Source organism: Ostrea edulis, chromosome 2, assembly GCF_947568905.1.
Source record: "Ostrea edulis chromosome 2, xbOstEdul1.1, whole genome shotgun sequence".
In the NCBI taxonomy this organism is placed as follows: domain Eukaryota; kingdom Metazoa; phylum Mollusca; class Bivalvia; order Ostreida; family Ostreidae; genus Ostrea; species Ostrea edulis.
The window spans coordinates 60923782-60950098 of record NC_079165.1 but is presented as its reverse complement, the minus strand read 5'-3'; the positions used below and the strand labels follow the sequence as shown (position 1 = coordinate 60950098).

Here is a 26317-nt window from a genome sequence, read left to right as displayed (position 1 = left end):
GAGAGCAGCTACATATATATACATGAATATGAGTGGATCGATTTCCAGTTATTTTCCCCGGAAAGTGGATTCCACCCCATGTATTTCTAATTTTCATTTTCAATTGAAACTACAGTTAGTATCTTACAACTGGAAGTGCATATATATGGGCAAATATATTTATTTTCTACCTAGCCCTGGGGTGGTGGGTTTGGACCCGCCATCTGCCCCTATATACAGGGTTCCAACTTCGACTAAATACCTTAGGGGCCAAGTGGGCCCCTGAATAAGAAATCCTGTTAGCCCACATGAAATTTTAGTAGCCCACACATATCATGAAATTGAATAACATGGGGTTTTTTTTTTACAAGAAAAAAGAAACATCAGGTCACATTGCAATTTATTTAAAAAATTAAAATATCTATTCAATATTTAAATTCTGTTTCCTTCGCTGTAATTCTTTTCCACTCTCATTTCGTCAGCCTAGCAAAAATATTTGAGTTAATAGACTTTATGATCTTCGCGGCGTCTGACTTTAACACGTTTCTTCAGACTTTTTATGTTATTTCAAAATTTCTCAGCTTTACGATGCTGTCAAGTTTATAACTTGGGAAAGCTGTCACAACGATTGGACCTTTCGTGTCATGTTTTGTACACACAGCACGTCATCCCCTTTTCGCCGTCATCGAGCCATATTCTCCCCTTCTTTCCACTTTGGTAAAAGCAGACGTTTTCTTTTCGTTTGAAGTGACCCTTGCGTTGTTCAACTTCTGGTTTAAATACATTTTGGAAGGTTTGATACCCTAGGAATGTCTCGCCAAGTGGCAAAACCTCAACCGGAAATTGAACTTCAATTATAATACGACTCGGATCGGTCAGAAAGAAAAATGTTGATCGGACAATTAAGGTCGCCAAGTGGGCGACGAGAACGGAAATTTTGGGTGCCCACAAGCAAAGTTTAGTCGCCAATGCGAGTGGGCGAGCGGTAATTTGGAACCCTGCTATATATGCATATCATGATATTTGATTAAAAGAAAATGACAAAAATCTCTATTGTGCTGAAAATTGCAAAATAAGAAAAATATCTTCAAAAATCTCTTTTTAATAGCAAGGCAGTGATAACCATAAAAATATATCTAATAATCCCAATGTAGCAATGACATTTTAATTAAACAAAATAAATAAATATTTCAGTATTCCCATCATATTAGTAATACATGAATTTCTACATGTTTGACACCCCCATTTTTTAAAAAGCCTAAAATTAATCAATTTGATCATGATCATTGGATGTCAAATGTTTTCACAAACATTATATGCACAATAGTGAATTTTTCTGCCATGGTATTTAAGTGGCAAGGTTGATTTTCTTTGTCGTGTGCATGTATGCTAGACTTTCCTTTAACTCCTAATATATATCTACCACTGTTTCAGTTGTATTATGACGTCAAAACCAAGGCCTTGCCGTCACACATCTATTGTTTTGCCCTGGAATTACATTCATTATGTATTAGGCCTAATGTGGCCCACTGCATTGTGTAGGGAATAACAAGACTAAGATGAAATTTAGATAATCTAGTATGCAAGTTCATGATCTGAGATCAAGGAGATGTGACTTTGTGAGATCTCTGCCATTTATGATGAAGGACTTTTGGGATTGTGACAAAAATTTTTATAAATGAATGTGCACTGCAGTTTAAGTTTAGACTCACAATATCAGCCAGCACGTTGTGCTTGCTCACTGTGCCTGCTATTAGGCCTTTCATCTGGACCAATACAATGCTGATACAGTATGGCCACACTGCAGGGCTGCGTTCAAGACTGTAGAGCTAGCCTAGCTAGCTGCTAGGCTAGATATCCAAGTCTATGAATGCATTGTATGAAATAACACTAATGTTATTCTTACAGAGGGCTAGTCTAGATGTTGGTTCAACTTTGTAACGCTATCTAGTACTATGTAGCCACTACGATCTTGAGCACAGCCCATGCAAAACCACTTTTATACCAATAGAACATCCACATTATCCATGATATGCATATTTATTATTATAACTCGCACAGTGAGCAAAAAATTCACCAAATTGAGAGGCCTCTTAAGCCTCATGAAATGAATACATACAATTTGCTCTTTCTCATGATAGCCTTATAATATAAAAAATTGACTGCCATTTTGCTTTTCTTGAAAACTCTCATCTATTGGCAATCTATAACTTTAAGGCAGGGTCACTGTATGCATTTACCAGACAAGTTCACCTTAGCCCTACTCTGGGCTCTCAACCTCATCCTCTAGACATGAATACCAGAAAAAGGATTTCATTCTTTGTAACTATAATGAAGAACATACTCTTCTAACGAGATTAAGGAACAGAAAACATTAAGCACACAATCTGAAGATATTTACACTGTAGTTTCTTAATTTTGATCAACTTAGTCAATCTGCAGTCCCATTCTCACATTCTGGAACACAAAATTAAAAAAAATAATCTTTAAGGCTAATTGGTCCACGAATTTTTAAAAATCACAGGAATTTTCCATACTTGTTCATCTTGGGCCCTAGTTCAACCTTACTGCCTGGAATCATGAATTCATAGTTAAGGACTTCATAATTAAAATCGATCAATACATACACAGTTTGTCTTCAGAGTGTCAAAGAGTAACAAGAGTAACATAAAAAGTTCATAATATGCCCATGAGAAGATTATATAAGGTGTTTTTAATATATTGTGAAATATTGGAGTCAATGGGTGTGATCTTGAGAAAAGTTTCAGAGAATTGTTAAGCCTGACTATCATCCAATCAGAACGTAGTAGTCTGGATATCAGCGCTGTCATGTGAATAAAACAGTTGCAGCGTGTCTCGGTCGGGTTAAGATGGAAGACAGCTGAAAACAGCTGTTGATCAATACAATGTATATCTAAATACAATAGAATATATTTTGAATTTCATGTATATTCATGTTTAAAACAAATCACGATTTATTGGCAAATTGTGTCTAAATATACATTGAATAACAAATACCCAAGCAAGTTATCAAATGTGGTATACACTATGTTTTGAAGAGTGGTCACAGCACTGCAGTGTCCTTTTTAGTATGTACAGTGGGTGAAGTCAATTTCATAAGTTTATGAAATAAATTTTTTACAGCATACTAGTATATATTAAGAAATTAGATAACAGGAAACTAAAAATCTGCATCATAGAGTAGAAAAAAATGTTATGATCATAGTTCGAATTTCCTCAATACCTCTATAATCTTTATTTACATTATCCATGACAAGCCTATGGTGACACCCCCTATGTAACTATTTCATTCAATGCAGATGTCTGGGCTCTGCCTACTACGTTCTGACTGGACAATAGTCAGTCAAAACAAGATATTTGTAAAAATATATGCCCCCCGTGGTGCAAAATTGAAAAGGGTTATGCACATGTATAATTTGATTGATAGTAGTATCACCAATCCAAAATATTGAGCAGACAATATCTTCCAATGTCAGGAGTGGATTGACCAAGTGACCTAAAAATCAATAGGGGTCATCTACTCCTTATGCTGTACCAGTGTACCAGGTTTGGTGTCAATCAAGCAAATAATTCTTAAAATATAGGAGACAATATATTACTATGTCCAGTTTAACCACTGACCTTTGACCATGTGACCTCAAAATTAATAGGGGTCATCTACTCCTAAAGATGTACCAGTGTACCAAGTTTGATGTCTGTCAAGCAAAGGGTTTTCAAGATATTGAGCAGAAAGTATATACCTATGTCCAGTTTGACCCTTGACCTTTGACCATGTGACCTCAAAATCAATAGGGGACATCTTCTCCTGAAGATGTACCAGTGTTTGCAAGTGTTATCAAATCACAGGAAAATTGTGATTTTCTATTAGAGTTCTCTAATGCTTATCAATTAAATTGTCAAGTGAATTTTTGAGTTTTTAAAGAGGACTCATTGCTCATAGGTAATCATGCAAACAGTTTACCTGTTCGATGTACAGGGGTAAAGATTTTTAAAAATATATTGCAATTTTAACATATGATCAACTATTTTAAAGCCCCATTCAGGGCCAGGTCATAAATTTCACATTGCTCATCAAAATCATACAGTTTGATTGCTTGATGTCCAGCAGTCCCACCATGGAACTTGAACCCTATAAGGGTTATGAATTTCACAATTTTGATTGAGGGCCCAATGCTCAATTGATATAATCATGCAAATATTCTACCTCCTTGATGTCCAAAAAATAAAGATTTTCTGAGATAAAATACATAAATTTTCAATATATGACCATCTTAGCTTCACCCTGCATATTCCAACAAATGACCAACTTAGCCGGTCCTGGGACATGAACCATGAACCCAGGGGCCATGAATCTCTCAGTTTTGGTATAGGGCTCATTGCTCATCACAATCGTACCAACAGTTTGACTGCCTGATGTCCGGAAGTAAAGAAGATTTTGTAAGATAAAATGCATTTTCAATGTATGACCAACTTAGTCCCACCCTAAAGACTGAACCCTGGGGTCACGAATTTCAAAGTACTTTGGTAGAGGGCTCAAATAGTTTGCCTCCTTGATGTCCAGAAGTAAAGAGGATTTTCTGAGATTTAATGCATTTTTAATATATGCTCTAAGCTCCACACTGGGAATGAACCCTTCATGAATGGGCTCATTGCTCATTATAATCATACTATTGGTTTGACTGCTTGATGTCTAGAAGCAAAAAAGAGTTTGGATAGATTGGTCAAATCTCTCAGGCCACAAGAAGCAGGGTTCATGAAATTCACAATTTTTGTTCCCCTTGACAAAAAGATGTACATGTGATGTACAAGTGTATATATCTATAAATATAATAGGAATGTCAATTTTAATCGAATAGCTTGGTCGAATACTCAAGCTTTAGTCAAGCGATGGTCGAGTACTGAGTAAAAACACAAAATGGACTGACAGGGTACAAGTGTGCGTAAGTCATCAGTAACACCTCAGTGCACATGGATAGCCGAGTTCACAAGATAGCTGACTGTTTATTTGGATAGCCGTTTGAATTCATTGTTGAAGACATCGTATTAATTGTACACATAGCTAGAACAATGTAAAACAATATCATGACAGACAGGCTTGGGTTTATTCATACTCAAGTACCCTAGCATGAAAAGTACATAAACATGCAATACAAGACTTTAAATTTATTATTTATGAATTCTTATTTCATTTCATTATCTTTTTCATGCATAATAAACATAGCTAGGTCATGCTTTTTTCTGAGAAAATTTTGGGGGTGCACCGTGCATTTTTCCAAGGAAACTAACCAAACTTTGAGGGTGCGCGTTATAAACTGGACCCATAATTAATCTGATGCCTATAGTTCCAACTGAATCACTGACTCATGTTGGCAACAAATTTTTTAGGGGGGATCTGTAATTTGGCATTTTTGCAGGAACTGACAGGACATTTTCAATTGAAGATTTTGACGAAGAGTTCAATGATTCTGATGAGTGTCGGCCTTTAATCAATATGATACAATATGTTTTTTGTCCTTTGTCGACACCCTCCATAGAATGTAAGTTCAGTTTCATATAATGTACATTTCATTGTTTTTCCATCATAAGATTTTTTTAAAGTATTAATTAAAACGTGTTTGACTTTAATTACCATGTTTACCCTTATATGATTTTTACTCACAAAAACACTGAAACATTTAGAATTGATGAACATTACTTTTAATAAGTACTCAACTAATAAAAATTTAGTGAGAGAGAGAGAGAGAGAGAGAGAGAGAGAGAGAGAGAGAGAGAGAAAGAGCAAAATTGGTTTCAGAGAAGAAGCTAAAATGTTGTAAAGTTTACACTCAACGCACAATGATGGACAAAAACAGATAGCAATAGGTCACCTGAGTGACTCAGTTGACCAAAAACATAAAAATTTAAATATACATCTATTTGGAGGTTATGGCTCTACCAACTGAAACCTTATGGGAGTGCAGAACTTGCAAATCACAACCTTTCTAGCATTCATCCATAGATTGCTTCATCCTTTTATACAAAGAAGATGAAAAGATGACTCTCAATGACAAATGAGCTCTGGCTGTAGAAGAGCACCTGAGACCTGAGCGACTCGGGTGACCTAAATTAATTAGTTGGAATGTTCGTCTGACAAACTATGTAATGCAATACATGTATGTCCTATAATTCAACTTACAAATCGAATGACTTTCAGCTGAAGCCTTGATGCATCTTGATCATAAAGGTCACCTACAAAAGTGCAAAAACACAATCATATTTCATTTTTCAGTAAGTTTTATGAGAGCTAAATGGAATTTGGACATATAATTCTTACTACTTTAGATAATTAACTGTTGAGTGACACATTACAGAAATGAGGTGCAATATGAAGAAATAATTCAGACAGTGCTGTAATAGCTGTCAAACAAGATCATTATATGGGAGCACCATCAAAGAACAGGTGATTTAATGAATGACAATAAATCATCAATGCAATTCCAATGTTTTTCATCGAAGCACCACAGGGAAAGAATCATTGAAGAGTCATTACTAAAACTAATATTCAACCTTGCATGAACTGTGCCCCAGCAATTGAGTTCTTCATTTCCTGATTCTTAATAATCTTTACTTCACATGGATCACTCTTCCCTCTTCTCAATTACTTCTCCAACTTCATTATCGTATATATACATGTACATGGCAGAATTTGATACAGCCCACTAACCTCTTTTGTATGAATCATTTCTAAAATATTAGTCAACCCCAGTAATTACTTTACAGTGACCATGGCAAGCAGCACTATCAGTAACTTGAATATTGTACAGTTTCATTACCATTGGAAATAATATCCAAATTTGTAGTTTGTATCAAGATACATGGTCATGGAATAATCAAATAATCATTTCTGAATTATCTAGCTAAGATTTATTATATCCAATAGAATGATAAGATCATACAATATTAGCAAATTTGTGATAGGCAGGTCCACCTACTGAATATACTAATATTTAAAATTAAGGAATGAATGTCTAGGTTTATTGCATTATGCAAGTTTATTAACAATGGAAGCTTGAAGTAAATGCAGACATTACCATGCATGCTTCGTTATCTTTGATCCCCTATAATACAAGCATCCTATTTATTCTGTATACTTAATAAATTTCTTTTTTGAAAACACAAGTGGACTTTACGCCAGGCATACTTCATAAAAAGTATGAAGGCGTGATGCATTGCAGTTCATACCCTTATGAATTTTCAAAAATGAAATTTAATTTTTATATAAATTACATTCTACTTTCATTTTAGTTGGAATTCCCAGCCGTTGAAATAGATGCACTATATTTATTAAGATTCATACAAGCATTGTTAACCACTGCAATGAATGCATTCATGAGGATATTGTCTTTCATTAAAATTTGTAAAAATATCAAAGGCAAATTTTAAACATAGAAAATGTAATATATCTACTTTGTAAAATAACTTTTCATGCTGCGTTCAAAGATCAGTGCTTTTCTTTGTGAAATAAGATACATGAGACAGCATATATTAGGTTTAATTATTACTGTGACAAAAAATTAATAAATGTAATGGACCCACAGGGTACACTCAAGGTCAAATACAAATATTTGAACTTAGTGAAAAGTTCTGTTTTACAAAGTAGTGTGTATATATATATATATTCAATATATATAGGTAAAAAATAAAGATACACGAAGACGTTTAGTAAAGCTTTCGCTATGTTACTAAATGTTAAAGCTTCTGAAGATTTGAAATGAAAGCGCTAAAGCTTTACTAAACATCTTCGTGTATCTTTTTTAATTTTTTACCTATACTTTTACCGATCATTGCGAAAAGTAATTATTATCTATTTATCTATCTATCTATCTATATATATCTATATATATATATATATATATATATATATATATATATATGCATGTGTATATATATATATATATATATATCATTGTTTTACATTCTGCCTTCTGTTTTAATATAGTATTTTTTTAAATAATTTTTTTTTACTTTAAAGCCCCTGGTTCTTAACTATTTTGGAAAATCAATAAAGTTTTTTTTATTCCATCACAATGGTCTGAAAGTCACCAAATGTTGTGCATTTGAGATCAATAGCACATCAGAAACATTCTCTTTATCTTCAACCACATCTAAAACTAGTATTACATACATATAAATGATTGTAAGGAATAGCAAAAAGTAAACTATGGTAAACTAATCAATAGAAAAGGATAAGTATATTGATGAACATGGGAGTTCCAGGGAGATAATCTCCCAAGACAGTTCAACTGTCAAATAAGGACATATTACTTTAGAATTCATCTATTATAAATATCCACTATGGATCGTCAGATCAATGCCTGCAAACCCTAGACAGATTAGACAATATGTTGTGGCATAAATAATATTATTACAGAAATTAACCAAGCATGAAAACTTATTGAATTGACCTTACCACAGAGTCTGAGTATAGCATCCTTGTCACCATTGCCATCGGCTGTCATAGCATTGGGTGTGTTAGAAGGAGCATAGTTTGAAGAGCTGTCCTGGTGGCATTTACACAACCTTCTGTAACATCCCACAATCTGGGAGAAACAAGAATGCATGGTCAAAACTTTTCACTTGACACACTCCAAATTAGGGCAGTGCATTAGCTATAAAATCCATAACATGAAATGTGGGCTACATGACATCCTGTATCTTCCTCAACACACCATCAAACTATTGATACAGCCATACAGCTGTCGTCTCAGTCAGCTTCTCTTCTGGAAGACAACATGCACACTTAACAATTAATCAGATCAATGCCCCCATCAGAATACAACTCCTGAAATTCACTTGCCATGGACTTTTCACATCAGTTGCTCATTATAGAAAAAGCCACAAGGGACATTCCAAATGATAGTACGAATCACATAAATGTTACACTCTACTTAAGAACCGGTAAGGTCTGCAGTTACACAAATCCTGCATTTCTCTTGGTGGAACATTCAAATCTGAAAAGTGACTAATTTGTTATTGATTAGAAATGAATAACTATGATGAAGTTAATGAAGCTGTTTTCCACTTCATGCAATCTATCTGTTTCAGAGGTCTAGACAAACTCAGGCCAGTATATGACAGAGAGACCGTGTCTATCTATATTACCACTAGTTTAATTGCCTCAACATAAAATTGGTTTTGATGTTTCAAAGTTTCACAGTCATACCATTACATGAATGATTTATTCACAGGTATTGACTTTCTCCATACTTCATTCTAACTCTGTGATACAGCTACACACATGAAGATTTAATGGTCCTTTCCATCATTACCTTAACTAGGGGAACACAGCTTCGTGTAACATTAGGATTTGATGGAAATTTCCAAAACTTCATCCATAAAATCTGGATAAAGGTATTCTCGGTTTGTCAATAAATCAAGAGATGTGCAATTAAATCTCTGTTGATGGAAAACCACCCTTGCTTAAGGCAAACTGACATTAAAGGTTGTACACTTACATGTATTTTATCATCATATTTCCACTGACAAGAAATATGTATCTTTCCCCTGTTAAATTTGTTTGAAATATGATTTTGTAGATGTAGTATTATTTGCAAAAATGAAATGATATTTTGTATATCCATGTAAGTTTAAAATATATAACCTAAACAATATACTGATCCCCCCCCCCCTCTCTCTCTCCCCCCCCCCCCCCCTCCCCTAATGGCAGCAAAGTAATTATGGTAAGCAAAGAAAGGTCTTGTTACTATAGGAATACCACATGGTGTGAAATATGAAAGCCCTATCACTAACCATTCAAAGGTTAATTTTTTTCCAATGTAGGTCAGACTCCCAGTTCAAGGTTATTACATAAAAAATGGTGGTACTGAAAGTGCCAAAAGGGATACACACTTGTGAAATCACTAAACACTCAAAAGTTATGGACTAGGTTAAAGTTTTTCAAAAGCGGGTAAAATTCCAAGGTGAAAGTCACTATGTACCAAAAGAAAGGTCTTGTTTCAAGAAATACACACGTAAAATATGAAAGCCCTATCACTAACCATTCAAAAGTTATGACCAAAGTTAAAGTTTTTCAAAAGTAGATCTAACTCCAAGGTCACAAGGTTAGAAACTTTAATATTAAAAAAGGTTTCATCACAAGGAATGCATATAAGGAATGTATATATGACACATGAGAGCCCTATTACTATTCAAAACTTAAGAGAACAGTTAAATAATTAAGTTTGAAATTTTGGTCGAACTCCAAGGTCAAAATCACAAGGAAGTCAAAGATTATTATGAAATGTAAGGCCTTACCAAAGAAACTCTTTATGCAGTTATGAAAGCCCTATCATAAATAGTTCAGGAGATAATGAATATAGGCTAAGTTTTCTTTAAAGTTGTAGATGTAATTGTAAATGTCTAAAAATAAAGCATGAAAAAAAAAGTTTTCTTTAAAGTAGGTCAAACTCCAAGGTCAAGGTCACAAGGTTACAAACTTTAATAGCCAAATAAAAGGTCATATCAAAAAGACTGTACATGTGAAATATGAAAGAACTGTCACTAATCACTCAAAAGTTATGAAGAAGGCTAAAGTTTTGGACAGACAGATACGACAAAATATACAGTGTACCCTCAATTATGGTCACAGGAACATTTAATATACTTAAAACCACACTATGGACCATGATTTGAACAAATGCAACTCTAATCTATGTCAGGAACCTTTCAAATACATTTTAACTTTTCTGGCCCAGTGGTTCTTGAGGAAGATTCTTGAAGATTTTCTCTACCATATATATATCAGCTTGCAAAAATTTTATCCCCTATTATGGTCCCACCTTGGAGGCCATGATTTGAAAAAAAAATTAATGTACTCTATATCTAGAACCTTTCATGTAAATTTAAACTTTTCTAGTCTCATGGTTCTTAAAGATCTTTAAATGATCTAACTCTATTTTTGCCTTTTCTCGATTATCTCCCTTCGAAGGGAAGCATTTGAGCAAACTCGAATCCCCTTTTCATTTATCATACAAATACAATTTTGATTTACTTTTAAGGATTAGTATTATTATTCATAATTTGAAACATTTTACAAGAAATAATGCCTGATGCAATTAGTTGAATGTTGAACTGTGTATATCTACAATATTGCATTCACATCAGCGCCAATAAAACTTTATATTCTTGATGAGAACATGAATAAATCATCAATAAAAAACAACTGAAATATGTTTTATCTATACAATAATGGAGTTATTGAACTAACATCGGTGAATTTTGACACTCATTGGGTGGTAGCAATGCACTTGCAAAGCTCATGCATCTACACTAAACTGAGACATGCTAATGTTCACAAACATATTAAGTTCAATAGCTCTATAAACAGTGTACGGAATAACAGTCTACTTGACTGTCCGAGCTTCACAGTAATGTAAATTATACATTAAGCATAGTTTAGGGTTGCCAAACCAGATTGGTCTTTATTTTGTGCAACTTCTAAGGATGCCAGCCCAAACAGCCCTCAAACACAAGAAAACAAGACACATGGGCCACATCACTCACCTAAGTCACCATGACATGTGGTTTTTAAAAGATTTTTTTCAATATTTATTCCTATGAGTAATTTTGACCCCAATACGCAATTTCATAGTTGCCCAATAGTTCTTTCCCTTTGTGGAACTCTAACGCACAGTGAGACGCAAAACATACATCGTCCACACGAAGTGGGTACAAATGCTCATCGCTGCCTTCATATACACTGTATTGACTTAAGGCTGATTATCAGACATCATGCAACCACCCAATCTGCAGGGAAACACAATATTATTAAGTTTATTAGTATTTAATAATAAATTAGCTCAAACAAAAATCGATAATCACCATTTTTCTTTGATTAAAATATCACTCGTGCTGAGGAGGAAATAAAAAATAATTTCATATTTAATCTAATGGCCTAATTCAAACAAATATTATTCTTGATATGGTCAGTTTAATGTATACCAACGGCTGATATAAACAAAATTTACACTTTCATTACTTTTATCCGAATTGACATAGCTAGTCTATTGTATACATCTTGTACCCACCCAAGTGTTCAACAGAACACTGAATGTACCTCCATCACAGAAGAGCTGATATCTCGAATCTCAGAAGTTGTGTACTGAGGACCAATAAGGATCACGATATAATCAAACTTGAATTCACACAACATGGGAATCCAGTCTTTGAATATTAGTCATGGCCTGAAGTCCAAGTCCACTTAAATTGGGGTTGGGCTTGTAAAAGTATTACATATACAAGACCATCAGGCCTGTGTTTTTCATCATGTCACTGCCTTTCAGTTATATCATATTATAATAAGATTATATATCCATGCATTGAAATGGAGAAATAATTTTAATCAGAATCAATAAAGATAGTGTTTTTAACACCCTTGAACTAATTTTTACTAAACCTATAAGTAGGTCAAATTGTACTTTTTAACTCTTTTTCTTCAAATTTCTTTTCAAAACTGAAAAAAAATTATTCTTTCTGTCTGATTTGGGCCAGCTAATTTAGTAAACAGTCCAGATACAGAGGCCCAAATGGCCAGTGTTAAAAAAGATTTCTGTTACAATTGGGGATGGCTAAATATCATTATGACCAACATGACCTTGCTGTTCTATATAGGTCAAGATCAAAAGGTCATATATCAAAGTATGAAATGAAAGGTCTTTCCATAAAATCAAAGGCCTGAAGGACCTGAGAGTCGACTCGCTCTTCATTGTCAACTGGAATAGGTAATCTTGAAGGAGCAAGATAGTAGTAATCAAGGATGACGAACATCATGTGTGTGAGTTTGCATATGCACACTTCTTTTAGCAGGATTTATACTTAATGCATCATAACTGTGTAAGGTGACTAAATTTGACTAGTCATGACCACTGCCATTTAAATTACATGTACATATCCAACATGGATGTAAAGAGTAATTGCTAACTGATGATTGTGCTAAACAATCCATAATGTACAAATGCTAAGAATTGGAAGAAAATCATTATGTAGTCATATAGTACTGTATATCACAACAGAAAACCACATTATCAAATAAGTACCATAATGGTTTTACAAAAAAGTTTAGCAAATCAATTCCTTGAGCTTAAACTTTAGTCAATATGTTACAATGACTATGCAGTTGACATCTGTAAGAAACATCGCTGTTTTTACTGTACTGACTATCTGTGCATATTTTGAGTTTATTCATCAACTAGTCATAAAATGCTACCATCAAAACAATAAAGAAAACAAGAAATGTTTGTAAAACAATACAAAAATACAACAATACCCCCACTCCCAACGTGGTGCAAAATTGTAAATGGTTATACACATGCATCATTTAATTGATAATAGTACCAAACTAATGCAAGTCAAGATGTTGAGTGGACAATATCTTCTATCTCCAGAATGGACTGACCCTTGGCCTTTGACCATGTGACCTAAAATAGATAGGAGTTATCTATTCCATAGGATGAACCAGTGTACCAAGTTTGGTGTCAGTCAAGCTACTGATTCCTGAAATATAGGAGACAATATATTACTATGTCCAGTTTGACCCTTGATCTTTAACCATGTGACCTCGAAATCAATAGGGGTCATCTACTTCTTAAGATGTACCAGTGTTCCACGTTTGATGTCCGTCAACCAAAGGGTTCTCGAGATATTGAGTGGATAGTATATTCCTATACCTTTAACCATATGACCTTAGAATCATAAGGGGTCATCTACTCCTTAGGATGTACCAGTGTACCAAGTTTGATGTCTGTCAAGCAAAGGGTCCTCAAGATATTGAATGGACAATATATTCCTATGACGTCCAGAGTGGACTGACTTTTCACCTTCTGACCTAAAAATCAATAGGGGTCCTCTTCTACTCATAACCAACCAACATTTGAAATATCCTAACGATCAAGTGAATGGTTCCCAAGATATTGAGAGAACATGTGGTCTGCCGACCGACAAGTGCAAAGCACCCCCCCCCCCCCCCTCTTTGAAAGGGGGCATAAGTAATTGTTTACAAAATCTCATAAATATATACAGTCACATGAATTTAGAAATATGGCTGAAATGGGTTTCCGTTCTTCATTGACATTAATGGGCTTCCATAATTCTAGAAAAAACTACAATCGGAATAATGCATTATGCTTATTAATTTACACTCGTATTTAACCAAATATAAAACACACTTTTTAATTATTTTTTATGTGAAGGGACACATTATACATACCACTAAAGATTTTTGACTCATTTTGTTTTAGTCAATTAATGCAATGTGCACTTATAATTTTTCGCCGCGTTGTTTACCTATCTAAAAGCGTAAAATTGTTTGTTTGTTTTTTAAATTATCTTACACCCTGTAGCTAATCATTATGAAATAGCCAATTAAAATTTATCATCGTGCAATTTTTAAAACTGCCATGATATTATGATACCGTGACTAGCACATGTTTTGTGTACACGTCCTTTGTCACTTTGTTTTTGTCAGATTTCTGCATGTTGCACGTTTTTCATGGGTCTGGGAATATGCGATTACTTTTGAGTTTTAACTTTCCTTTTGCAGTAAACCACTGATGTCCTTACCCATCTAAATGCGGCAAAATTTTAAAGGATTATGTTTGAATTCTTCATTTAGTACCAATTAAATTACTGGCTTTGATTATTGATATGTTTATAATTACCGAGGGGGGGGGGGGGTCGTTATATCGCACCTTGGTACGTCATTTTTCAAAGTTTGGGTGATGTTTTGATTACAAAACATTAAAAGCTCACATCGGCCATTTGAACTTTAAACAAAGAAAATATCGAGTCTGTTAAAACTTTATTGCTACAAACTCTCATGCTTTGCTGAAATTAACATTACTTCCCCGAAAATACTGCTATGTAGTGTGTATAAGGACAAGATTGCCGTTTTCTTAAAAAAACAAATTTGCTGCACTGTATACAAATTCTAGTGCATGCTATTTTGAGAACCTGCATTATTTCCACAAAGATTTCTTGTGAAGCTAAATGAGTAAATGCGATTGTACACACGAACAATGGTATTAACAATTTAAAGGCCCCAAAACTTGGCAAAAGGGGATGCATATTAAATATATTCGGCAAAATACGGTAAATCACCGTAAATGTGATTATCTATATCTGACTGTAGAAAAGTCTTAAAGAGAAAACATAACAAACTGAACGTGCTTTACTCGTATCACCCCGGTAGATTCCCGCAGAAATAGTCACATGGTTTAAGCTCAATCTAATTAAAATCAGATCCTAGGATACGCTCACAATCGCTATCTTACTTACGCAGAGTATACGGCGCGGATCTAAGAAGTCTGATTTTAATTAGATTGGGTTTAAGCTTTGACACACTTTCGAAGAGGCCTCGACGGGGAGTATGATTGGTCGTAATATACCAATATCATTTTCAAATATTTACTATGCTTTTCCAACCTAAGAAAGCGAGATATTACTTTCTTCACTATGAAATATTTACTTACAAGTTATTTGTTTCATGTTTACGAATCTATTTTTATAGTTGATATATTTATACACACGTACGTCACATGTAAAAAAAAAAAAAACCGCCTGTTGCTTACATCATGTATTCATGCGCACTATGTTTAGTTTATTTAAACGTATTGAGAGGATTCATTTAAATTACATTGTTATAAGAATGTCAACATACATGTATGATATGTCTTCAAAAACTTAATGAAGCTGTTCAAAAAGCAAATGAACAATTTTTGAAGATCTTTGTACGCAGGATTTATTTGCTGTTGGTGTAAGAATAAACAGAAAGTTTGTGATACGCGATAAATCTGCATGCCGTTGATAGCAAGGAGCATCTTGCTTCGCGAGCCGACTCAAAAATCTATATCCAAAATATGAAAGCTCTACCGACCGCCATGGTGGCCTAGAGGTTAGAGCGTTCACCCCGCATGCGGAAGGCCAGGGTGCGAATCCCGGCCGCGAAAGACCTAAGTCGTTAAAACAGGTAGTAACAGTTTCATCGCCAAATGCTCGGCATCAGGTGTGAATGTCACGGGTCCTTGGAGATGACTTTAAAAACGGATGTCCCATGTCACAGTAGGTGTGGCACGTTAAAGAACCCTCAGTGCTCAATGGCCAAAAGCCCCGAGCAAAGGCCTAAATTTGAAGCCCTTCACCAGTCTTGGTGACATCTCCATATGAGTGAAAAATTCTCAAAAGAGACGTTAAACAAGATACAATCTACCTTAAACAGTTTAGGAGATATTGAATAGCTTAGGTTTTCTTAAAAGTAGGTCAAACTCCTTGGTAAAAAACTTTAGTGCCACAAGGAATACATATATGAAATATGGGAGCCCTATAACTCACCATTCAAAAGTTATGAACAAGGTTAAAGTTTCAAACTGACAGACAGACAGAAGAAAGAAAGACCCCACCCTATTTTTGCCTTTTCTTGATTATCTCCCCTTTAGATGGAGCATGGCCCATCATTTGAATAAAGTTATATTCCCTTTACCCAAGGGCAATTTGTGCCAAGTTCGATTGAAATTGGCCCAGCGGTTCTTGGGAAGATTTTTCAAAGATGCCACAAAATTTTCACAAATTTTTAATTATCTTCACTTCAAAATGGGTGATTGCACTTAATTCATTTGAACAAACTTGAATCCTCTTTTACCCAACCATAAATTGTGGCAAGTTTTCGAATGAAAAAACTGGTTCTGAAGAAGTAAAAAATGTTAAAAGTTTATGGACAGACAAATGCCAGACAAAGTCATCAGAAAAGACCCGCCTACACTAAAAAATATTTTAAGAATATTTCGTAGGAAAAATTGTGCCTTTTTAGGGGCCAGATCATTTGAAATATGATCCAGAATACGCTGTCAAGGAATTAGCATTACGTCTATCTAAATCGCCGTTAATTTCCCATTGTTTTACAATTTTCATGAATAAACTAATTAATCAATTTCGTAATGCTCATATTCGATAACTAATGATGTTTCAATGATTGTCAGTGAAGTATTTCACCTTTTTACAATTGTTTTTCTTACAAATCAGTGGACATTCTCTGTGACATTTTTTCTCATCACCTGCAGAAATGTTGCGTCACCGTTGTCACATAAAATAATTCTACCCAATTTTCTTGATTGTATTTTCAATATAAAAACATCTTTCATTTAAATGTGTCTGATAAGAAGATATCCAGGTTTTTAAAAGAATTAACGAAATTCAAATTTAATGCTCGGGGATGTAACATTTTGTGTCAATTTTGTTACATCTCTCTTACCGCTTAGTTCAGATACACGAGGGAAAACTACGATCAATGTGTTCTATCTATAGCAAGTATAGATGTCGTAATACTGTTTTAAGAACAGTGGAGTATCAAAATCTAAATTAATTATTTAAAAAATAATCATCCTAATTTAATTTACGTTTTCGTGTCCAAACGTTACGTCTGTCTAAACATGCCAAATATGACACAAATGAATGACCAGGTGACAAACACCCTGTTTTTACGACATTGTCTGGTCTTTGCTTTCATTTTCAGTATAGACATGTGCACGTGTTGGATCAGTTCCAAGAAAACAATGGACGAGGCGAAAGTAGTAGGGGTGTCCTCCACATGTTACATCTCTCATTTTTGTGATTGCAAACTTTGTCGTAGATTTAAAGATGTTTCCTGAAACATTTATAACACAGATTCGGGTTGTTTAGAAAGGAATAAAAATTGAATTTCTTTTAAGTTGTAAATATTGAACAACGTACGCTACATTGACACCGGGTTTATGTCAATCTATTTGGATTGATCGTGTCCATAGTTACATCAAGCTCTCCAAACAAAAATTGCCTAAATCTGTGTATTCAAAAATGTTCTTTTCCATATGATTAAATTTTTATTTGATTGAGTGAAACTATATTGTGTCAAGAAATAACTGTAAAGTAAATTCTATATAAAATTTCTAAAAATATATGAAAGATGTAACACGGACAATATTAGAAGAATGTATCATCGTAACATAGCCGCCGCCTGGATATTATGGCCTGATTGAAATAAAACTGGAAATTTGTAAAAATGTGTACTTATTTTTTATTTCAGTTGTTATTTTATTGATGCTTCCTTCGATCTGATTCAGATTAAAAGCTTACAAATAAGAAAATTCTAACAAGTAGGTTCGATGGAAGACTTTTGGTGTCCAGTATTACATCTTTTTTTTTCAAATGAGCAAAAGTATTTTCTTCCTTTGGTATATGATTGTGCAAACTTAACTAAAATAATGTTTGAAAGCAGGTGCATTCCTTGAATGAACATTTTCTTCAATTTATTTCAATATTGGTGGTGATTTTCTTATATTTGTGTTGAAGTCTGTGTCCTGTTACGTCTGGAACAGGTGTTGAATTCATATAATAGTATTAAGATTTTACAGTAAATAAGAATTATAAAAAAGGAAGTAAAATGAAAGTCACAATAAAGATTTTTATATGATCTCTTATTTATAAATTTGATTTAAACTTGCAGTGTCCCTGTTACATCACTCTGTGTTAATGAATTTATAAATTTTAATTGTATTTCAATTGTTTCAAGTGACACTATCTAGGCCTGCCTAGGTAACATGATCCTGATACCAATCTTCAATTTGCAACAACTTTTATAGTGATATCTTTAGTTTGAAAAATTGGATACAAAGCTTTGGGGGATGTAACGCAAATTCCTTGACAGTGAATTTTGGATCATATTGATGTCAGATAAAAATCTAAATTCAAACTCTGTTAGTTTGTGTCATCCGACATCACTTTGGTGGAAAAAGGAAAAGTGACTGAAAAACCACATACTAATAAATCTCCGATTACAGGAGCATAGGAAAATTTTTAAAGTAGCACTAATGGTAACAAGGGCTGTTACAAATCTTTTCCAACCCCCATTCAACAAGAGGCCCACAGGCCATATTGGTCACCTGAGTCGTAGTTAAAAGTATCACTACTCCCAATGGCAATGAAATCTAAAAAAATTTCCTGTTCTGAATATCTAAGCTAAATTCTGATATTCAGCAACAGTATAAAACAAAATGTGTTCTTAAAACTTCAATGCCCTCAAAACTGCATACACTGATGAAAGGCTTTACATGATATAATATAGTAGTAACATTAAACAATGTGACTAATTTGGACCCATCTTGGAGTCAAAACCCTGAGGTTGCAAAGTTCACCATTTTTTTGGTACATGCATCCTTTTCTGCTATTCCTAAATATACATTTAGATTTTATACAGTAACAGAAGGCTTAAGGAAGTTAGCTCCTGAGCTTTTGAGCACAACTGTGCAGGATGCTACAACTAAGTATTCACTGGTTCAATACTGATCCCATTGGAGCAAACATATTACAAATCTGAACCCTATCCAATTGAAAAAAATTGTGTCAATTCAAATTTTGAAAGGGTTTTGCAGGGACTATATTTTGTGGCGGAAGGATTGATTAATAAAAAAGTTCTAAATCTGTGTAATATTACAGTTTCTGGTTCATCTAATATATCTTCTATTTTTATACTCCCATACGTGTATTTCAGTTTTATAATTTATGATACGGGTAGTTCAGACTTGGAACTACATCAAATGCTGTCATTTATTAATTTGGTTGATATATTTTTCGAAATAGAACACTGATTCTTAGAAAAGTTTAAGTCAATTTACACAAAATTTTGCATAAAAATTCAACATTTTCGCCAATAATTTGAAAATTTGGTCTCCAACCCCCTCTTTTTTAAGTTCCATTTTAAACTTTAAGACATGGCCTTAAAAATTATGTGAGATTTTAGAAATTGACATTACTCCTAATATGTCTTTTTAAACTCTCAAATTTGATATCATGATTTTTTTCGTATATCAAGTGCAAAAAGGTAATTATCTATTTCTATTATTTGTATTAAGCTTTTGTTTTATCTATATTGTTAGAAGACATGATTATGTATCTATTTTATGTAATGATTGATTTCTGTTGCTTATATTGTGTTGACACCAACAGACAAATCAAGTTTAATTGAATAAATTTTAAGTGCAAAAAGGTCATGTTTAGAACACTGTAGCTCACTAACAAGCATTGCGATCCTAGTTTTTCTTTTCAATTTCCTAATTCTCTTTCAATGTAGAAATCAAAAATACACTACCCAAAAAATTGACATTACTCCAAATGTTAGGTGCGAACCTCTATAAAGAAGTTCTTCAAATCATCATAATAGTATTGGCACCACCCTGAAACCCAAACCCTTACCGCCCAGGATAATAAAATTTATTTTTCAATTTAGTATCAATAGCATTAAAGCAGATATCATTTATGTTTTGCACATATACACTGTATATATTAAGTTTGGCCCCACCCTGGAGTCAGAAGCTCTAGCCCGGGAATACTGAAATTTACAATTTTGGGAGAGTCCTTCCTGTTCTACATCACTATGCATTTATTTTTGCTTACAGATGTGCGGTTGTAGAGAAGAAGATATGAAAACTGGTCAATTTTTAGCAGTTTTTGCCCAGCTCCTCAGGACCCTGGGGTGCAGTAGTCCTGAAATTTAAAATGTATGTCCCCCTTGTCCCAGTCATGCTTCATACCAAATTTGAAAAGAATTGGAATGGTAGTTAACGAGAAGTTAAAAATGTTCTATTGTTCACACATTTAATAACTGACCATTTTGGCCCCACCCTGATACCACAACCCCTACCCCTGGGATCATCAAATCCCACCCTGGGGTCAGAAACCCTACCACAGGGATCATGAAATTTAATATTTTGGTAGAGGCCTTCCTGTTTTGCATCACTATGCATTAAGTTTTTTTTAAACATGTGAGGTTGTAGAGAAGATTTTTGAAAATTGGTAAATTTTTGGCAGCTTGGGCCCCAGGAGTGCAAAAGTACTGAAATTTATCATTTATGTCCCCCGTGTCCTAAAGATGCTTCATACCAAATTTGAAAAGAATTGGAATGGTAGTTATCAAGAAGTTAAAAATGTTTAAATGTTAACGTACGACAGACGACAACCAATTGCAATAGGTCACCTGAGTTTCTCACCATTGAATTGTTCAACAGAATTTATCTACAGTAAAAAAATTCACATTATTTCCTTCATTTACTGGAGAGATATACAAGTTAAAGCATGATCCAATCAAAATCAATCCAAAATGCATGCACTTGCTGGTCAGTAACTTTCACCATAAACTATCCAATCAAAATTAAGCACATGTGCATGGGCGAAATCAGTGACTATAACAATGTCACTTAGTGAATCTTTTCAATATGTAACTATATCACATCTGAACCATATAGACTTATTATCCTAGCATCAGAATCCATGGCCCAGGGGTCATGAAATTCACAATTCTGGTCAAGGCTTCTCTTATTATTATTTCTGTGTACTGGGTTTCATTGTTTGATGTCCAGGAGTTCTTTTAACGATATAAGCCATAAAGCTCACCCAAGCAACAGAACCCTTGATCCAAAGGCCATGAATTTCACAATTTTGCTCAAGGCATCCTTGCTCATTACAACTATACACACTATTTTCCTAGCAAGTTGTAACACCTAGTCTTTCTTCACTACTTCAACAAATTTTACCATATAGAATGCATGTACAATGAGAATATACATGTGTATATGTATATATATATATATATAGAGAGAGAGAGAGAGAGAGAGAGAGAGAGAGAGAGAGAGAGAGAGAGGAATGAAAATCTATTTGATTACCTTGTGCTTTAATGAAGTGATCTTGTTGATTTCTACTGTTTCATTATCCTCAATCTGTAACAATAAAGGAACCAAGTCCAGCATAAATTTGATGTTTAAGAAGTATCTTAGGAATCAATAATTCCTCTGTCACAGAAATAAATCTATTAGAATATGAAAATTATTACTTTTAATGTAGACGTTTTTGCTGTACTGAAGAGATCATCATACTGATATTGGTGAATCTCTGAATTTCTATATACCCTTTTTTGTCAAAAATGATTTTTCAGGATTATACCTACCACTAGTAGAGCCAATATTTTCTGATTTTCTTCATCTGTTACAGGCAAACAATAAACTAAATGGAAAAAGAATTGATTTGAAACCACAGAAGGTCGTTACTACTGAAACACGATGAAATTGATAATTATTTGGTTTAAGAGCAACCACATGTGTCATGCATACAATGAGCTTAACAAGTCACCTTTATACATACTTTGTAAGACACATCAAAAACTATAATGAAGATATCACAATTCAATTTAGAGTTAATGAAAACTCTGGTCTTCAATTAATGTAATTTAAATAGACAGAGTACAAAGTAACATTTTCCCTCCATTTCATTTTTGGTCATGTCACCTTTGTTCTAAATAGGAATATCTAAAACTGGCTGGATCTAAATTTACTCATTACTCTAAAGTTTTAATTCAAAATTAGATGACATCATTTTCAATGCACCTGACTAAAAATAACACAGGACAAAACTTTCCCTGTATATGGTAAAAGCTTATAATTGTTATAAATATGAAGAAACCATGAAATAGTTTCTAAGAATATTGTGACAATAACGTTCAAATGGCAGATGACAGGACAAACATTTCCAACATAAAATAAGATTTGAAATACATGTACCTGACAATGTTTTACATTAACTTCATTTTTACCCCAAATCTAAATTTTTGACAAGCATGGTCTGGAAGATGTTATTTTGTATCAATATGGCTACAATAATGTAAAACTTTGGTTTAAATTATACCATAGTGTGGATGACCATAAAATGCCTGCATGCAACTGATGAAGCATAAAAGCATTTCTGTGCATATCATTTACACTCATTAAACATATACAGTATAGTATAATGTCCACATCGATTAAACCTTCATTAATAGGAGGTTCTATTGATTTAACCCAGGATGGAATTCACACATTAGACTTCACATCTCACAGCTTAATAATGCTACCCTCAACTTCCTTACTGGGAGAAAGAATGAAGAAAGAAAACACAAATTCACTTTGCCAAACAGATCAATATACTTCTATAAGGAGCTCCCCAGATCCAGCAAATTGACAAATAATCCTTGGCTTCACATAGTTAAAGCTATACTTTTATTTAATAGAGATGTAACTAGGGAAAGTTTTGCAAGAACCGAATGGGAAAATGCAAGACCAAAATCCATATAAAACACCAAATTACAATCTGACATAGGATTTCCCAAGTTCTTATAACATATTTGATATAAAAAATCAAACAATATTACATCAATCTTCAATGCATACATGGGATTACTTGCACTCAAATAGATTTTGTGAGACACGTAAAATCTGGAGAAATAGCATTCATATCATATTTGACAGCAAAATTTAAACAATTACATAATTAAGAAGTTACTGTAATATGCATGAGAAATAGAATTTTTCAATTTAGCACATCTCAATCATTTCGGCATTTGTTACATATATATCATAATATAAATGTAATGGCTAGAGGAATGGCATAGGTGTCAACCCAGGTTTGATAATTTTGGAGTTGGAACCACGTGTTGAAAAATCAATTATATATCAAGTTCTGAATAAGTAAAGTATATATCTTCATGTACTCATGATACCTCTTTCAATATATGTAGTAAAAAAATTCCAAAAAGATTGTTTTCATTGTTGTGTCCTAGTGTCTTGCAAATATTGAGAAAACATTGAGAAAGCAAAATAAAAAGTTTGGTGAGTGGGGTGATAAATTTGTGTTAAATAACTTTGTTGACATAAAGAGATTTCATAATATATCAGGATATATATTTTATCAAGCCAGCTGTTTCAGGATATGTGAGAACATTAATTCAACCTGTATCACACCTTCCCTAGATAGGTTGAATCTTAGCATTTCCACCAATTTTTGTCATAGGACAGTATACAATTATTGACATTTTTGAAGTCAATACAATGCTTTAGATACCACCAAGCTCAGAAAGCGAGAAGAATTTTATACATAAAGTCAACTAAAGCAACGAGACTCGCTTCTCTGACAAGTTTTGAATTGTACTAATATATTGCCATGGGGAAAATCATTTTCCATATCAATAGGTTAATTATTATCTGCAAAACATGTACAGTTTACAATATTCACAATACTGGTTTACATATTGCTATTTGTAGATCTGAGTAGGAAGTTTCAGTCGTTGCACAGTATTTACATACTGGTACTAATTAGTATTCTATTAGCTTGAATCTGTAATTTGACGTGAATGTGCAGGGTATGTCAGATTTTATATGGATGGGTGTTCAGTTGTGGATGTATTTAAAGCAGTACAAGATGACATTGCTTATCAATTGGCTTGGGTGCAGTGCAGTGTTCAGTCATCAAAGACTCGCTTGAGCAATTATCAATGGCCATAGATCACCTGCTCTTCCATCGTTTTAGTAGTGTTTATTTTATTTGAACAAGAGTTATGTAGTAGTGCTATTGTATATCATAGTAATACAGGATAACATATTAATTCAATGCAGAATTTTTCTTTACTGTCATTGTTATGGAAGGTTATATACAAAATATAGCAGAAATCAAGGTAATTCAGATGATATTGACTAGGAACCTATATATGGAATTTCGGAAAAATGAGGTTCCATTATAATACAGACCCTGAAGCATGCTCTACACCTCCAAACTGTTCGCCGTTCTGTGCAAATCATTCACCATTCCATGCAGACCGTTCTGCATAAACCGTTTCATGCACGAATCGTTCCAAACATAATCAAACCATGCCAACAGAAAAGTCGAGACCATTCAAAACACGCCCAGACTGTGCAAAATGTGCAAGTCATTTCGGTATGGGATATGGGACAGGTGGACGGTGTTGGCAATTCTAGCAATTATTTTAAATTTCTCTTAAGTGGACTTTCAACAGTGAAAATCTGCATATATAGTGATTTTAAAACCACCAGGCAGACAAAATCTGATACATTCGTAGCCCTTGAAGCAATTTGAACACCCTTGGTAGTTTTAAGAGACATGGTATATCTCTGCCCTTGGTAGTTTTTTTTTGTTTGTATATACATGTATAGCAATAATTTGTCGCCTTACATTTTTTGTTCAATAAAAAATATCTTCATCAAAATTGTTTATTGGAACCGTCTGGATAATGCAAAGACCGACCAATGTATAACTTGTATATCTTATGCAAATTCCAAGGTGTTTTTCTTTTTGCTAGAGTAGAGGTCAGCTAATCCAGGAATTTGAAATAATTTGAATATTTTACTTCATACACAAGGTGTGAAAATTGGCCAGGGCAATTGAAACATGACAAAAGAGGTGTTTAAATTATAATATTTTGTCTCTCAAAATAGAATGTGTAAATATGCAAATAGTTTTCTTTAGGTTTAAAATTGAGGCAAATACAACAATGCCAAAAAGCAATGCCATCTTCAAAATTGATAGAAATACGTTCTAAAAAAATTAATCTGACTGATATTGCTCCAAGAAATAGAATAACAATTAAAATTTCATCATTCAATGTATCTGTATCAGAGTGCAGTTAAAACTTTAGATGAAATATCAGACAGAAACACTAAGAATACATGTATGTTGATGATTACTATAGTTAGTCATTATTTGTTTTATTTATTCAATTTATTATCAGACTTATTTCTCAATCTATTTCATTCATATTTCGATGTTTCTTTTTGCTTTGTATTGTTCCTTCTTATCCAAGGTGACAGGTTCTTTTCAACTGGCTAGTACGAGGTCTAGATGCATCCCCGCCCCCCCCCCCCCCCCCCCCCTCTCCCCGCCCGAGAATATGTTTCAGTCTTGCCTGACAATAAGTGGTTTTATTTTTTCTATTATTTCATCTGTTGTCATACATGTATATAAAAATGTATAGATTTATTTGATATCTGTCTTCAAAAAAGGAGCCTGGAATATATACAAATTGTACATGTATTTTAACGACACTCGGACTGAATGTGCAAAAAATGCCAAGCTGACGCAACCACTTCATTTTCAGTTTTAAGGAATTTAATAGAGCAATGAATCAATAATTGTGTAAGTTGAATAATCAATATTCCATGATGATAACATTTCTGTACCTCTTTCTTTTATTTAAAGAAAGTTAAAAAAAATATTCATTTGTGTTTATCCCAACATGTTTTAAGCTGATATTTAAGTAAAAGAGAAAAGTTTTCATCCATTCAACAACTCGTTTTTGTATATTTATTGGTGATTAAAAAGGAGCAACTTACAGTGTTGGACAGGTACAATCATTTTAAAATGGCTTAATATCACTCCTTTCTCAACCTTTTTTGATATAAAGTGTATAACCATAATATTGAAATTATTTCGGGCTTAAACT

At 33.6% G+C, this 26317-nt stretch overlaps 1 protein-coding gene across 9 annotated transcripts in view; it reads right to left on the bottom strand.

Moving 5' to 3' along the window:
- LOC125681821 (cGMP-dependent 3',5'-cyclic phosphodiesterase-like) overlaps positions 1-26317 on the bottom strand; it is a 107589-nt gene that overhangs the window by 64548 nt on the left and 16724 nt on the right. For 7 of the 9 annotated variants that reach the window (XM_056154671.1, XM_056154668.1, XM_056154667.1 and 4 more), the window contains exons 5-8: positions 22001-22056; positions 21720-21773; positions 8450-8579; positions 6176-6228 (exon numbers count right to left, since the gene is read on the bottom strand). In XM_056154671.1, the coding sequence (XP_056010646.1) occupies positions 6176-6228; positions 8450-8579; positions 21720-21773; positions 22001-22056 (293 nt within the window). Of the gene's footprint in view, positions 1-6175; positions 6229-8449; positions 8580-11859; positions 12047-12094; positions 13498-21719; positions 21774-22000; positions 22057-26317 lie in introns of those variants that run through there. The other 2 variants (XM_056154672.1, XM_056154673.1) reach the window with 2 other exon arrangements.